Source organism: Calidris pugnax, unplaced genomic scaffold (assembly GCF_001431845.1).
Source record: "Calidris pugnax isolate Ruff unplaced genomic scaffold, ASM143184v1 scaffold1, whole genome shotgun sequence".
Taxonomy (NCBI): domain Eukaryota; kingdom Metazoa; phylum Chordata; class Aves; order Charadriiformes; family Scolopacidae; genus Calidris; species Calidris pugnax.
The window spans coordinates 6474991-6491275 of NW_015090800.1; the positions used below are offsets into that span (position 1 = coordinate 6474991).

General features: G+C 37.6%; 1 protein-coding gene across 1 annotated transcript in view; it reads right to left on the reverse strand.

Annotated features, from left to right (window-relative positions):
* The window catches only part of IPO8 (importin 8), a 38597-nt gene that overhangs the window by 5152 nt on the left and 17160 nt on the right, over nucleotides 1-16285 (reverse strand). The window contains exons 13-21 of the mRNA XM_014937442.1: nucleotides 15672-15837; nucleotides 14922-15082; nucleotides 14350-14475; nucleotides 12732-12798; nucleotides 11904-12029; nucleotides 11309-11406; nucleotides 10179-10274; nucleotides 8434-8654; nucleotides 1111-1316 (exon numbers count right to left, since the gene is read on the reverse strand). Coding sequence (XP_014792928.1) covers nucleotides 1111-1316; nucleotides 8434-8654; nucleotides 10179-10274; nucleotides 11309-11406; nucleotides 11904-12029; nucleotides 12732-12798; nucleotides 14350-14475; nucleotides 14922-15082; nucleotides 15672-15837 — 1267 coding nt within the window. The remainder of the gene's footprint in view (nucleotides 1-1110; nucleotides 1317-8433; nucleotides 8655-10178; nucleotides 10275-11308; nucleotides 11407-11903; nucleotides 12030-12731; nucleotides 12799-14349; nucleotides 14476-14921; nucleotides 15083-15671; nucleotides 15838-16285) is intronic.

Genomic DNA, 16285 nt, shown 5'->3' on the forward strand with positions numbered 1-16285 from the left:
AAAGTGCTCCACCACTGTGCTTTTTAGATTATGAACACAGACTTTCATAGACTTCCCAAATTGGTACAAAATAAAGAGAAAACCAGATGTAGACCAATAGTCTGCCTGCTGTTCTTCAGAGGGCTCCTTTATTTGAACAAACTTAAAATAGCATCCTCTGCTTAGCTTAACCTTCCATTCTGCTTATGAAACAACTATTACATCCTGAACTAAATGCAACTCCTACATGCCATTCTAAACACTGCTATTTCTTCAGGAAAAATATTTCTGATTTACAGTCAAGATTAAAAAAGTCCCCCTCCAATTCCATACCTTCAGCTCTTCCTGTGTTAACAGTTTAGAAAGAATAAAGATGATTGTATCTGCAACAAGCAGGGACGGAATCAAAGGAGAGAGATTTGAAAATTACCGTGCTGTTTCCATACTGTAATCCTATGCACGGAAAAGAATTCTGTAATTCCATTATGGAACAATCATGTGTGAAATTTGAGTGGATTACATAATCTGCTTACATCCAATCTAATTTTCAGACCTCAAACTATCTATCTCCTGTTCCAAGTCCAAGTACAGCCACACTTAACTGCCTGCACTGCTGTGTAAAATTCACTCCCCACAATTCCCTCCACAAGCTATTCTTTGATGTTTCTTCTCTTCTGGCAGACACAGCAGTTAGAGGTCTGCCTACTCCAGGAACCTCAGCTGTCTCAAACTCCACTTTGCAAATCCCTTTCCATTTGGGCAAAGAAGACTTGCTAGGATTTCCTTCAAAGTTCAAGCAAACAAGTCCTTCAAACAGTTGAGTACTAGGAACAGCTTTCCAGGAATCAAGAATATAACCAGTGCAGTCCTGGCAACCTCCTGCTGCCTACGTGAGAGGACAGAGCACATTCACAACTCAAGTTTTATTGTTACTCTTAAACCAATACTACCCTTTCACAAAGTATTATACATTGAAACGTTTTGATTACATTTTGGGAGAAAATATCAATTCCTAAAATGACAAGCACCCAGTAAGCCGAGCTATTTCCAGCAGAATAATGAGTCTTAAAAATTAACTGCAATTTCTCACCCCCTTTCAATTAAATCACACGTGAAAAGGAGACACTTTACCATTATCTTCTGCAACTTGTTTTTCACGTTTAGCATGATCTTCATGTTCTGTGAGTTCTCGTGAGCTGCGAACTTGTTTTAAGCCCAAGAAGAGGAGGAGGATTGAAGGGACAATCTGGGCAGCCACAGCATCCACTGTAGGTGGTCGGTTCTGCAATTCCAGTAGGATGCTCAGTCCTATTATACACATCTTTCTGTCGTGGCGCCTGAAACAACACACACTTGTTAGACAAAAAACAGATTTTCACTGCAAGGACATGTAGCGTCCTGGCACTTGACATGGCAGAAGACAATGTCACAGAGACCACGTTCAAAGTCTGTGTTTGAAGCTCCCACACATATTATTACCTTTGCTCTGAATGCAAGTTCCCCACTGGAAAGTCCTTGTCCAGTAACAATTAAACACCTTTCAAGCACTAGTCAAATTTCTGGAACAACTGTTTCTGATTACCAAATGCAAAGTTTGTAATGCTAAATAAATACTGCTTAATGATTATGTAGAATATCTTGTCTTTAATAAAGCACTTGATACAGATTATCATCATTAAATAGGATGGAAAATTAATTTGCCTTGGCTTCGACAGCAGTACTGTTGCAGGGACTGAAATTAGCAAAAAGACTATTAGAGAAGAATAATGATAAGCAGGAATGTACTGAATTGCAGGGTGCATTTATGGAGTGCCACAGGGCTGGCTTTATTTAAACACATTTATTAAGAGTCCATCAGAATGGCTGTATTATACACCCAATTTCCAACACTAACTTGAGACACCGTGCTAACTCCAGTGAAAGCAGGGAAATAATTCCACTGTGCTGAGAATAACTGCCAGTAGACTCAAACAAGGAACTTGCAAATGAGTAGACCTCCAGTAAAACAAACAAACTACGGATAATTCAAGGGAAATAAAATAATTAAATTAGTAGCAGAAAGATTTTTATGTGACCATAGCCAGGAAACAAGCGAAGAGTCTGCACTCTTAAAAATAAAAATTGATTTTCACTACCAGAAATAGAAGTTATTTGCAAACAAGACAGGGAAAAATTCTTTAACTGCCTCTCCAGATACTTTTTGGTTCTCCTTTACTGGAAACACCAGTAGTATTCAACTCTTTTTTAACATTACGGTGTTTTGCTATTATGGGTTTGAAAGGCTTGTTTGAACTATTCAGTTTGACGCTGACAACTTCTGTGCAAGCCTTCTGCAGGGCAAGTAGTTCCAGCAAGGGCTACGGAACCCACGCAAACCTCCAGAGCTGGCAGAAAATGGCCATCCCCCAGAGTCTCAGCAGACACCTCCATTACTGAATCAGTTTTACTTTGGAATGAAGAGGATACAAGTTGAGAGAAGAAACTAATGAGATGTGCCCTACAGACTGCAATAAAGCTTACAGGGGAACAGCCAGTGGCTCAATCCACCACTTCACAAATTGCTACAGAAATACAATTTTAAAAGTGCTTACAATTTCATTACCAGAGATTCCATATAAAGTGCTACTCAATGATATTCTTTAGGTAATACATGTATTGGAGCTTTCTGAACTTTACATGTGCTTAAACAAGACTGGGGATCTGGGGGGATTTCATTACACCTCCCACGTTGTTCCTCTTGTTAGGGCTTAGTGAAGTGATTCCATTCTCAGAGGAGCTGACAACAACCATAAATTATATATGACCATGCATTACGTTATGATCACAGAAGACCATCCAAGAAAAACAAAGTAAACTAGCAGATCAAATGACACGCTTTGTCAGGCTGGGTTTGGCTGCTCCATTACACGTGTTGAAAAATGTACCAAAATTCAAGTAGGCAAAGAGCGTCCTTCCATAACTACTCACTGCAACACTTTATTTTCAGAAGGCATGGGGTACAAAAGAGGGTATACAAACCAAGCAAAGGAACTGAGTGAGGTGAACAGGATCTGCTTTCACCAAAACCAAAAATTAAACTCCTTACTCCTGTCAGTTTATCTATGTTGAAAACAAGCTCATCGCCATTCGCTCTCATGCCAACACTGTGAAGATCAAAATCCAAGCCAACGATGATGCTACCCATGAATGAAGCATAGGTTTTCTGGGAGAGTTGTCCTTACTGCAAGTTCAAAAGGAAAGAACTTTCTCTACCCCCTTCTTGTTCAAGTCTGGCCAAAGCTCTGTAATTTCTGCACAAGACTTCTACCCTGCATCTTGACATTGGGAAGCCATGAAATGTCTTCAGGTCCTAAATGTATAATGAAGCAATTTCAGGGTACCTGTGCCAGAGTAGTTAATGACACTTGGCACTACCTTTTATAATATATTTGAAAAAGCTACCATTACACAATATCAATTGCAAAATGCAACACAGTAAAATATAAAAAAATCTTAGTAATTAGTAGCTTGGCTTCATACTAAACTATCTTTTCTGGACAGCAAGCGAAAGTGCAAGAATCAAGCACTGCTGTTTAAAAGGGTGTCATCATTAGGAAGAAGCCCAAATGGCCAAAAATACAGCACATTTGTCATGCTCCATTTTCAAGCTTCTAAACAGAGAAGTTGTTAGAATGAACACATGTCTTCCGAATATGCATGTTATTAGAAAGCCCAACAGGACAGCAGAAATCCAGGCATCAAGCCATCTTTAATGAACCCGAGCCAGAAGGAGACTTGTTTCCTCCACCTGCCAGCAGAGACAAAGAGCAGGACAAGCATCTGCCTTGCCTGAAGTTCAGCATTTTACTGTGCCCCAGATGTATGAAGTACACACAGGACTGAACAAGCAAAACGGGAGTTTTATGTCATTTACATATTTTTGTAACAGCAAAGAATGGTTCCAGGACCGTTCCTTTGCTTTCAAATGGCTCGTTATTTCAGTACCCTTCTGTCTGCTTGAGGGAGCCTGGATAAAATTCTCCTCAGTGCTTTGTCCTTGGAGATCCCTATTTATTTGCTCAGCAGCACAGAATGGTCCTCCCTAACAATCACCAACTCTGCTTGCTCCCTCAATGGTATATCAAGCCTGGAGTGCTAAACATGCAACCCATGGCAGTGCAGTGCATAACTCCTAAGCAAGTCTATTTTTAACAAGCTGTGTGTGGTCTTATAATCTGCAGAACCTTTTCTTGCTAATACACTTCCTTCCAATACAGGACAAAAAGGTCTAAGAATCTGCTGTATTTTAAATTGAGCTGAAAGGATTTCAAAGGGAAATCGCTGAGCCTTTCCTTCACTGGGTTGCTGTGCTCCTTTATGTGAGGATCAAGTTGCTTTCTATTACATCAATCCAGTTCCTGGACAAACTGCAAATAATTAGCCATTTCCTTCTAGTTGCGAAGTTGGAACCAACCCTGTTTTCCTATATAAGATTGGGATTTTATATACAATTCTGAGAAAACTAGAATTTCAAACTATTTAAACTCCTATCAAATAAACCCCCCTGGCTTCTTAAAAAAAATAAAGTCACTTACTTAGGGGTTTGTCTTTGAAGCAAGTTAGATTTTCCTTTCACCCTAGTTTCCACAGAAGAATTTTTAGTATGAGAGTAAGCATAAGTCATGCAGAAGTCTCACTCAAATTTCAGGCTGTCAGGGAAAAGGTGGAAAGCAGTAAGGAACAAATGTTCCTACAAACAGCTTTTCGATCTTTCACTCTTATTCAATTTGAAGTTATTGTAGAAAACATTTAGAAATAAATAAATACAATATGCTGTGATACATGGGCTATAAGGGCACACAGTCACAGATACGTAATATCCAAAATGAGAGACTGGATTTATGCACAGTTTTACAATGAGTTCTGAGCTCTCCTTGCCTGGGTCATTTTTAACAGTCCAAATTTCTAATCAGTTTTAAATATTTTCCCTATTTTTAATAACATGGAAGAACAGCTCCTTAGCTTACCACAAATGCTTTTCCCCCTGAAGATGTATCATTCCCATGGGTCCCATCTCATGTGTTCACAAGTGCTGCTCAAGAAATACTGCATTCTTTTGGCAAACATGGTTGAGTCCAGCCTGAGAGCATGCAGACACGCACAACCCTACTGCTGGCAGAGCAGGACCTATGGATACTAGGACTTCACAGGAACAGAGGAAGGACAGAGGGGTGTGAGATTTCTGTGAACAAAGCATCTTGAAGAGCCACTGTTACCAGTAAGTCACAGATTTCCTGTATGGCTGACAAGGAAATGGCAGTAAGATGCACCTGGTCCTTCACACCTGGAGGTGGACCTTCTTTGACCTTCTCCAGTTTCTCTAGGATCTGTGAGTCTTACAATTGATTTCAATTTAAGCCTAAAACTGCCTCCTGATGGAAAGCAATCTAACTGTAAACCAACACAGCAGTGAATGACGGGGAGAAAAAAGGATTGTTCAAATCAGAGTGCCCACTGCTGTCTTCACTGATGAAGACATGAAGTCTGCAGGGGCGGATCCAAGGAAGGGTTTCAAGAAAGCCAGATTTTGTTTGCATTTCTGTCCTTTCCTGTTCGGTTGGGACTCTGAATATCTGGCTGCTGTTCAGAGGATGACCCTTACTACCCTTACTAAAACAAATGGTCTTCTAGAAGCAGTGCTGTCCCAAGGAAAAGGAAGTCCCTTACACCACATCACAAGCAGTACTATAGCAAAACCCCTACACCTGGAAGCCACATACTGAGGAAACAGCACTGAAGGAAGAGTGATTTTTAGATTTAAGCAATCCTACAGATATTTATTTCGCTGCTGATAGCAGAAGATCAAAGAGATACCTTTTAATCTTCTATTACTGTTCAAGTGCAGAGTCTGAGGACAATCTGGCATCATGATCTCTGTGTTTCATTTTCATAGACTTTGTCTACTTTTGTCTCAGCTCTGATGAAGAATTTAGTTGAATAGCAGTTGCAGTAGCTGATGCTTTTCGAAAAGCAACACAAAAGAACTGAAAGTTAAGCTGTAGCTCACAGGAGTACTTGAGGTTGGAGCCTAGTCACATCTGCATCTTTTTTCCCCTCTGGATCTAACTGGTTTCTCACTGAATGCTCCAGGATGAACTGCTTAAAGCTATAAATCTCTTTCATTTGTTATTTATTTAAAAAAAGGAATGACAAGCTTACCACCTATGGGGAATATCTTCTTTCATACTGTCTCTGTATGCATTCAGCATTTGATGTGCAGAAGAAAAAATGCCAGCACAAAGAGCTGAATCTCAAGAACTTTGCTTCAGCCATAAAAAAAAAAAATCAGTACATGGAAATCCTAAAACTTTGCTTCAGCCATAAAAAAAAAAAATCAGTACATGGAAATCCTAAAATGTCTTGCTTTTTTCTAAAGGTGGTAGATATAAAAATAATTTACTAATTAATAATAATATTCCAAGTGGTGTTGAAGAGGTAGACTTAAAGGCACCCTTTTTCAGCCATTGGCACTCCAAAAGAAATGAGGGACATCGGGTCCTTTATGCCTTTGTCACTGACTCAAGTAACCCCTCTAAATTGGTAAGATACGCATCTTAAGATACAGGACATACTACAAACGTTTCATATACACAGCAGGTAGAAAAAGTCAGAATGTTTGTGATAATATGAACTGTCCATTTTTGTTATAAGGAATAAGATTTCCCCCCTCCCCTTTTTATCTATTTAATTTAGTACTTTTAATTTGTTTTTTCTTCAAGGAGAGACTGTTATGGCAGTACCTTCAAATACAGACATGAACAAGGGATCTGCACAAAGCCTGTATGCATCAAAACAGGCAATTTCTCTTGTATCTCCAAGTGGTTTTCATTCCAGTAAAACAGTCAGAATTAACATGCAGACCTGAAATAAGGTAGTCTATGCTGCAATTCTACAAACTACTGTGCTTTAATCCTCATCCCACTAAATTGTGTGCTTAGGACAGAGTAGGGTGGAAAACAATCTTTACTGTGTACATTTGGTATGTGTGTTTTAAAAATATGCTGAGCATTTTTATTTTATTTTATTTTTTTATTTTATTTTATTTTTATTTTTACAGCAAAGTGTGCTGAGAGCAAAACCCGCTTATGCCAGTTGGTCACTGATTGACTGGGAGTCACTGTCTTATTAGAGATAAGAAAAAGTTAACACAGTGCTATAACGCACCACACAGTTCTAAACTGAGGCAGTAACGCAGCTATACCAAGATGGCATATAATTCTGTTCAAAACAGATAAACTCAAATAAGAATTGGCATGGAAAAAGCTACTTGGATGACTGGGGAATGGAGAAACCATCTTAAAAGAAGCCCCCTAGAAAACTTGTTTGGAGTTGGAAAGACAAGACTGGACCAATAGAAAACCAGTAGGAAAAGAAGGGCAACCTAAAATAAGGTATGCATTTATGGGTCAGGAGCTGCCTGTCTTGGCCCATGTTCATTCACAGCACGACTCCTACCAGACTGACACTTCACTTTGTTGACACAAACTGTGCACAAAGAAGAGATGTTCTAAGCCTATCCATACACCTGCAGTCAGATGTCAGCCTCCAATGACAAAATGTAACTCATAGCAGGAAGGTGAGAGGTAGCTGTTAACCACATCTGACTCTCTGTTTTGCCCTTAAGTGGATTTGAATCTCCCAGTCAGACACCACATCTCAGCTGAGAGGCAAGCACTAACTGTTGAGCACTGGACTTCACATCTGCCCAGCATCAACTGCCCGCTTAGCTACATGATGACAGGCTTTGTCCACCTTCATTTACTTCACAAATGTTCAGCTCCTGCCCAAGTACACACCAGTGCAGTGCTCACACACGTTCAAGAGAGGTTGGAATGAAATTTAAGAGTATGCTGAACAGTCCGTACACCAATGGTATAATGATAAATATGCAAAGCTGATCATGAACAACTCACAGGGATTAAAATCAGAGTGTGGGATTCATTGGACAGAATTTTTTTTTTTCCACATTAAATGGATCAGTTAAAAATACTTTTTAAATATAAAAGAGAAAATATGTATACGTTGTGTTTCATTAAAAAAAGTTAGCATCTCACTGAAATCCTGCTGGTCAGCTCTGAACATTACCTTCAATGCATGCTGGACTATCTCTTGGAGAAGCACAGAGTTTGTGAATCAGGAACTTAAAAGAATTCTGAAATACGATATGTATTTTACTCTTGTATCCTCACAAGACAGAAGATTCAGCGTGTAGCTCAGCAGACCCAGGAAAGTTACATGGCCATAGGTCACCTTTACTGGCACCATAGGAACTAGACCTGGTGTGGGTTACTGTTATTTAGACTAACCAAGGAGTGAGAACTCTTGCATCAACATGAGTAGAGATAACAAACAGAAGTGAACAAGAAAATCAAACCCATGGACTTTTAAAACTAAAAAACCAATGACAATACTTGCCCAAGGAAACAGTCTGTGTCATTCATCCACTGGTTTATGAACTGTGCAGTGACGGGCGCAGGATTGTGTGGAAATCTCATGTTCTCTAAGGTGTGCAGAAGTAGGTCAGGGTTGTAGTAGAGCGCAGCTATGGCAACCTGAAGACACATGGTCCGAAGCTCGCTTGTTTTAACTCCTCTGGTTAACCGCTCCAGAACTGCCTCCACAAAGAGTGGAATACACTGGGCATGTGAAGGAGAAGGAAAAAAACCACAAGATAAAACCTCAGGCATTATACATGTTGCCAGATTATACAAAAGTTTAAAATACTTTTATCAGAATTGATCTCTAGAGTTAACTGAAGTCCAGGTATAACCTGGAATGCAATCTATTCACTTCCTAGTATAAAAGCCTTTTAAGCATCTGATTACATGGTTATAAATCTTCCCCAAAAAAGCCTTCCTCTGAACTAAAAATGGCCAGTGTTATTCTCGGCATAGAGGAGAATATTTGGGGCCATTTGGTGGAATTTGTTCTAGTGCGTATAAAACATTTAGAAAAGAACTCAAAGACAGTCTTATCTTTGAATAAAGATATCCAACAATTTCAAAACTAACAGGCAGTAAAAATTAAATTACCTAAATCTGCAAGAAAAAGAAAATAAGTTTTTCCTAATAAATGTAAAATGATACTAATTTTCTTATAAAAGTTTAAAATGAATAAGTTTGTTCAGACAAAAGCAAGTAGGCACAAATTTCTACACAACAAAATAAACATTACATATATTTCAATGTGCAGGTTTATGCTTTATAATAATTTGGGAAGTGTTATGAGTGTTTTAGTTTATGAGTTTCAGTTCAGTGTACAACCATTTTAATTCACAGAGTACTGCAGCTCAGTTAATCCTTCCACCATGTACTCATTTCAATGCAAATACACACAATTCACTTTAATGTCTTCCAGATTTCTTTTTAAAATAAAATTTTTCAGGGAGTATTTTTATCTTCAGATTTACATTAGTAAAGTTGTATTGCTTTCAGTGAAATTAACTGAGTTCACTGAAGTCTCTGGATTGCACTGTGGCAACATCAAACATGGTATCTTAAAGTAATTTAGGCTGGAGTGTTATGTCGAATATAAGACCAGAATTTAGCCCTTAATTGGAAAAAGACTACTATCTAAAAGTGTGTTCTAAGAGACTTTGGAAAATTGTGATTATGTTTTTCCCAGCAATCACAATCCAGCCAAGCTAAAAATTCTTCATTTCCAAATGCATTGAGTAATTCAAAACATTAAAAAGGACCCAGTTCATACTGCTTGGAGAAACAGCTTCAGTAGTTGGATACGTATAGTTAATCTCTCAGCCACAATAGCTTTAAGAATGTGTGTTTTCCATTAAAAGGGAAACCTTATTAGGAGAAGGCACAAAACAAAACAAAAAAAAATGATACTATATCCTTAATGTTCAGTCTATATTCCTCTTTTGGTCACGCCCACTAATCTAGCATCTCAAAAAAGAACCAAACCCCAAAATAAACGAAAAACAACCCCAAAAAAACCCAAATGAAAAAACCCAAACAACAAAAAACCAAACACACACCCAACCTTACAAACTCTTCTGTGCCCATCTGCTTCTTTCTGTATTTCTCCCCATTTTTTACTTTTTACAGTTCCCTCAAATTTTCTAATTCCAAGCACTTTTCTCAGGAATCATACGTGTCTCATTGGAAACCAGTAAAAGAGAAGAGCTATTCAATGTGTGTCACCTGGTCAATACCCCGTCCTTTGCATTGAAGAACAATGACTTCCAGGAGTTTTGCTGCATGGCACTCTGCATCTTCTCGTAAATCTCCTGTTAATACCTAACAACCAGAATGACAATGTAGTTTATCAGTATTAATCACTGACAACTTTGAAAGCACGTGCTCCTGTACATGCACACATCAAAAAAATCTCTAAATGGTATATACGTATCTATTCATGCCATATTTTGTGAGAAATTAAGCCACACCAAAAATCATCTCTGCAGGACATAAACAACGGTAAGTGGCTAAAGATTAATGTAAAAATGTAGAAGAAATTGCTATAGTTCTTTATGAATGATAGTATTCTTCGTATGTCATTGATTTATCTTTTTTAAATGAAATGTTACTTATAAGAATCACTGATGTCTTCCATATGCTGTTTCCATTTTGTGACTTCAATTCTAATAGACAATGGCAGATTAACAGTCTGGCAAAGTGAAGTCCTATCTCTAGGCTAGTTTCTGATTAAAAACAAGATGTATGGAATCACTCTATGAATATATGCATATATGTGAAACTGACTGCTTCTTCTCATTATGTTTCAACCCTATGGTCAGGGTCAATCAAACCTGACAAAGCAGCAGAATTCTCAAACACATTCAATCTCTCTGCTGTTCTGAAAAATAAGCAGGTAGCTAGATGTCACTCTATAATGCCCAAAATATGAGACAGGCTGCAGTGTGACTTCGTACTTTATTATACATGAGAGAATCAGCATAAAAAAGAAACATTATAAATGTAGGAAGAACTTCAAATGAGTTTGCACCTCAGCTGACAACTAGAAAACCCAATCGCAAGATACACAACCCAAAGAAATCAGGCTTCATTAATTCCTCTACTTACCAAAATAGCTGTTCATAGAAGAGAGTCAAGAGGAACAGCAACTTTCTCCCACACAGATTTGTGCATGTAATTTTTTAAAAAGCATGTCACTTAAAAAACCTGTGAAGGTGCTATGTGTACTCAGAACTGAGCCGAGACCAAATTTCATTTCCTTCTGAAATGACTGGCCACCACCTGGCATGTTCAGGTCACTCGGCTAATGTGATCATTAAGTAACAGTGATAAACGTTAACAATAAGAAGCCTTACCTCTTTACACATAGCATAAATGATTTCTAAATGCTTTGGGTTAGACAGTAAAGTATCAGTGTCGACGGTCACGTAATTATGCAAGAGAGGCATCATTTCTGCAGAAGAGGGAGAGCAAAAGAGAAAAAAATTACAAACTAATCCATTTAAGTGCTAACAAGTGAGACTGCAGTCCTATAATGGGATTCATTAGCCCAGATTCTTGGACATGGCTGGAAATTCAAACTCTGCAAAAGTCTATTCTAGCAGAATTCTTCATAAAGCACACCACGCAGGTTGCATTCTCAGGAAACTAAACAGAACAGGATTATATTTTAATTCATTAATTCGTAATTTCACATTAACTTTGTATTTTTCAGCTTTCTTTGAGTTCAGGACCTCCTACAATAACAGATCACACTGACAGATTTGAAGACGCTTCTCCTGCTTAAGTATGCTCCCGTTACACTCCCACACTCAACAGACGCTCGGGGCATGACTCAAATACATGATCACTTGAAACCGAGACACTAAATGGAAGCCACCCTTATTAAGATGGGTTTCAGAGATGCATCCCCAAACAGTGGAAACATCAACAGAATAGAAGTGATCATACCTGCAAAGCACCCATACCAAACCTGCGGGAAAAACTCATATACAACACCTAAAAGCTGCCACATCTGAGGTGAAATCATCTGGCACGTCAGGCTGTAAGCCAAGGAGAGAATGTCTTCGTAAAACTCTGGAAAGGAGAAAAAATTTGAAGCAGGGTGCTTTTAAAAAACACTAAAGGTAGCTTGAAAATACCTTAAAATCTGAAACCAAGCCCCAAGTCATATTACAACTAGGAGACAACAATTAGTAGCAAAATCAATATGTAGTAAAATAATACAAATTGGAAAAAACTCTTAGACAGCCCTTATGTTGCCTATAGTTACAACATGCACAGTTTCTCATTATAAATACACACCAGAAAAATATATTACCAGCACATCAAAGTCATTGCATCTGAACAATTTACTGCAAAATATTTTTCTTTTCCCAACCTTTGTTTTTATTTAAAGGTCTTACAACAAAACTGTGTAGCTCTTTAGTGTAGGTTACTGATAAAGCAGTAATTTAATTGCAGACCATGTCCATAAAATACTAATGTAATTGTAGACATTGTCCTTTAACACAACTAGCTAGAACTATATTCAGAATTGCCTCTTCAGCTTTCACTGACCTTCAAAACATAATAATCAGCCTGACTAATGTACAAAAGGAGATCAGGAAAAACAAACCATAAGTGAAATTTAACATCTTTTTTTCTTTAACAAAACACACACACAAAAAGATGAAGTTCTATCCAGGAAGACAGTGTTGTTTGCACTAATTAATTTAAGAATTTTTTTTAAATGTAAAAATATGTAATGTTTTTCTAAAAATTATCTCTGAAACTTACCTATAACGCGTTTCTGCATAACAAGGCCTATGATCTGTAAACAAATGCTCTCGAGCTGTTGAGTTATCTGAAATGAAAATATAAAGCAGTTTATTTAAAAACCTAGAAATGAAAATTTAAATTTAAAAACTTAGTAATTTAATCAATGTCTTTCACTAATTCAGTTTGAGAAGTTCTTCAAAGCAAAAAGGCTTTTATCAATTTTTAAATACTGCATTAACAATCACACTCTTATGAAGTAAAGTCTCACTGATGTTAATACACAGATTTTCAATATGCAGTTTTGCTTTAAAACTTGTTATTTAGAGCATTTCTCTTTATTTAAAAAAAAACCTCTTATTTTATGGTTATTCCACACATCCTACCAAAAACTTTACCTGTTATTCCGGCTAGATAGAAAGTAATGATGATTACTACAGGTTATTACCACAGGTCATTCCTTGCAGACCTCATCTGGCAGGATGTCAGGCTTTCTGGGCTTGTTCTAGTGAATGGATCAAGTACGTGACCACAGATACACCCACTTATCTTCAGACACCTGACTCGGGAGCAACCATCCCCTAAACTCTCTCCATACTTAATGGTGAATTTCTAAGGATTTTTTTTTTTCCTAAGGAAAGGAATTTCTAAGGAGTTCTCAGCCTCATATATAATTTCTATATAATTTCTATCACTTCTAAAGTGATTTAAGATCCTGAGATGAAGAGCACTCGGCACAATATTTTAGTTTGTGCTTCACATAACAAAAAACCAAGCTGCTAAGTTTACGCCAAAAATATCCCAACCCCAAAGGCCTTCCTAGGCTAAAACCTGAAGATGCACTTCAGATGATCATTCCTGATACTCAGCTCAGCTACCAGATTTCATTTTAGCTTTCAAAACACGCAAGGGGTTCTTGTAAAAGGAATGAAAAATGTTCTGAAATCCAAAGGAACACAATGGTCTTACAAGAAAATGGTTAGTATTTTAATTAATGTATTTTTAAAAATATAAGCTTCATTGCTTCACTCACAATGAAACTTTCCCATTGTAAATCAAGGAAGCAAAAAAAATCAAGGACAAAGCACTTTTACGCCAACTGAGTTTAAGTTACCAACTGACTTTGCCTCTCTGGTCAGTCACTTAACTCCTTCCTACCTCAGTCAGCCCTGGTGCTATTGAGCAGAAAGAATCTCTTTCTTCACTGAATATGTGAAATGTAAGCTTAAATTACACAACTGGTGGACCAATTCCTAGGAATTCTACCCAAGAAATTGATGGCTAAACAACTAAATATGAGTCACCATTGTAAAAAATTAGCCTTACGCAAAATTTTTCTCCCTAAAATCTATTTTAACAGTCTGTAAAACAATTATCCAATGAAGTGTTTAACAGAATAAGGGCTAAGGATTTTACCCTCAGGAAATAAATTCCCCTTGAAGTTGAGAGCGAAACAATTAAGAAAAGACAGAAGTAAACTGGGCTTTAAATTCAAATTTGTCAGAGATCACTTGGTACTAATTCACCATCCTGCTATAGCAAATGCACGTTCATGTCAACTCAAGCGATGCAACACACATAGAAGTGCTTGTTGCGAATGAAAGGCACGAGGGAACAGCAGTATAAAAGAAAATCTCACCTCCTTGTGATCTTCCACAACTGTCAGGATAGTGTCAATGGTGTGCAAGATGTCCGTGGCCATAGCTCCTTTGTCTTGGTCTTCATCTTGTTCATCATTCTGAATTATTTTACCAAATATTTCAGCCTATGAAAAAAAAAACGAGCAACTTGACATTCAAGAGCAAACTCACATTTCTAATTTGTCGTGCAAAACCAAGACAGCTAACGCAACAGCAGCAATGCCTTATCTGTAAGAGCTGTCAGCCCTGAAAAATATGCTCCTTACTTCTGAAAGCGGAATACGGAAAATTGAAAACTCCTCTTTCTTTGAGAAGTCTGGCTACAACAAGCCATTTGAAATGTTAAATGGTTAGAGCTTGGCTCATTAAAAGCAGTGACAAAATTCAGTATCTTTCAAAAACCTACAGGTTTTAAAGATGCTGCGTACAGAAAAAAATATATTGTGACACTATAGGTGGACCTTTGTAAAGATTGCTTTAAACTGTGTGCACAACAAACCAATTTAATTAAATGTTTACTGCACTAGGCATGCGCTTTTGACCGGACTGTTACTTTACAACCATCTCTTACCAGGTGCTGAGTCATGTCAACAGCAATGGTAGCTACTTCCTGGCTGTACTCGCAGATCATCTTCTGGATTACATTAGTAAGATCATCATTTTCCGTCTCTCTAACAACGTGCAAGAGCTCTTGCATAACTGGCCTTACATAGGGCTTCATATATTCCTTGGCTAAAAAAACAAGTGAAATTAGGTGAAATCGATTATCCATAAACGCAATTGCACAGTGCCTCAAAACTACTAGGTAACTGACTACTCTTTTTTTTTAAGCTTAATTCATCAAAAAACCCCAACCGAAAAACCTACCTAAGGCACTTTTGCAGCCAATAACCAGTAGACTAACAAAGTAAATAAATTGTACATCTGCCACTTTCAATACTGAAATGCCATCTACAGCAAAAATCTGCTGGTTTGGGGGAACACATGCCCTCACACATAGGCAGCATCCATTCTTAAACATACTATTTCACTTCACTAAAGAAAAACAAAGACAGCTGCTATTTACTTTATTAAAGGGTATATATTGATTCTAACGCTTTTTGTGCAGAGACCTGCCTTAAAAACTTGGCAGACAGAATTCTGGGATGTATACAGTAACTGATGAGCAAGTGACACTCTCTAAACATGATGTAATGTTTTTGAAATCTATGTCTTAAATGGCAGAAATATTTAGATAAATCTGCACCAACCTCCTGATCTCTAAAAAAATATAAATAAATAAATAATCAGTGTATACAACTGATGAATCACTGTAGCATACCTTGCTCTTGGTTGCTTATTAACATCTGAAGAGCTATGGCTGCTTCTACTTTTACAGGCATTTCCTTATCATCAATCAGGCTCTTCTTGGCCAACTCTACTGCATTCCTCAAGTTTAGCTCATTGTGAAATTTCAAAGCACTGAAGGAATGAAGTACCCAACAGGACTGCATGACAAAAAGAAAAGCAAGTTAGGAATTACTGCAACTTTTAGCATTTTTTAACTGATTCAAAACCAATGCTAACTATCTCTATGTTTGCATGTATTGCTTTTTTTTCTTAATTATGGTGTATTCATATGCTAACATCTAACACAGTTTTTGCACTCAAGCAGTTCTTTATTTTTCTTTACCAAATTCCAATAAATTAAGTATGCACATAATTGGCATTAACAGTTTTGGTCCTTATGGGGGGGGAAAAAAGTCAGAAGAGAAATTAAAGAAAACTGTTTGGTTATAACTGATATGGGCAGTTAGGGATTTTCTTCAAGTTACACTCAAACTGACCCTGTGGAAATCCTACCTATTCTTCACAGCCACCCAACCACTCTAGTTATTGAGATCTGCTATGAAAACTGGTCACAATGGGGCCACAACCAGTGCTCAAATTCTCCAG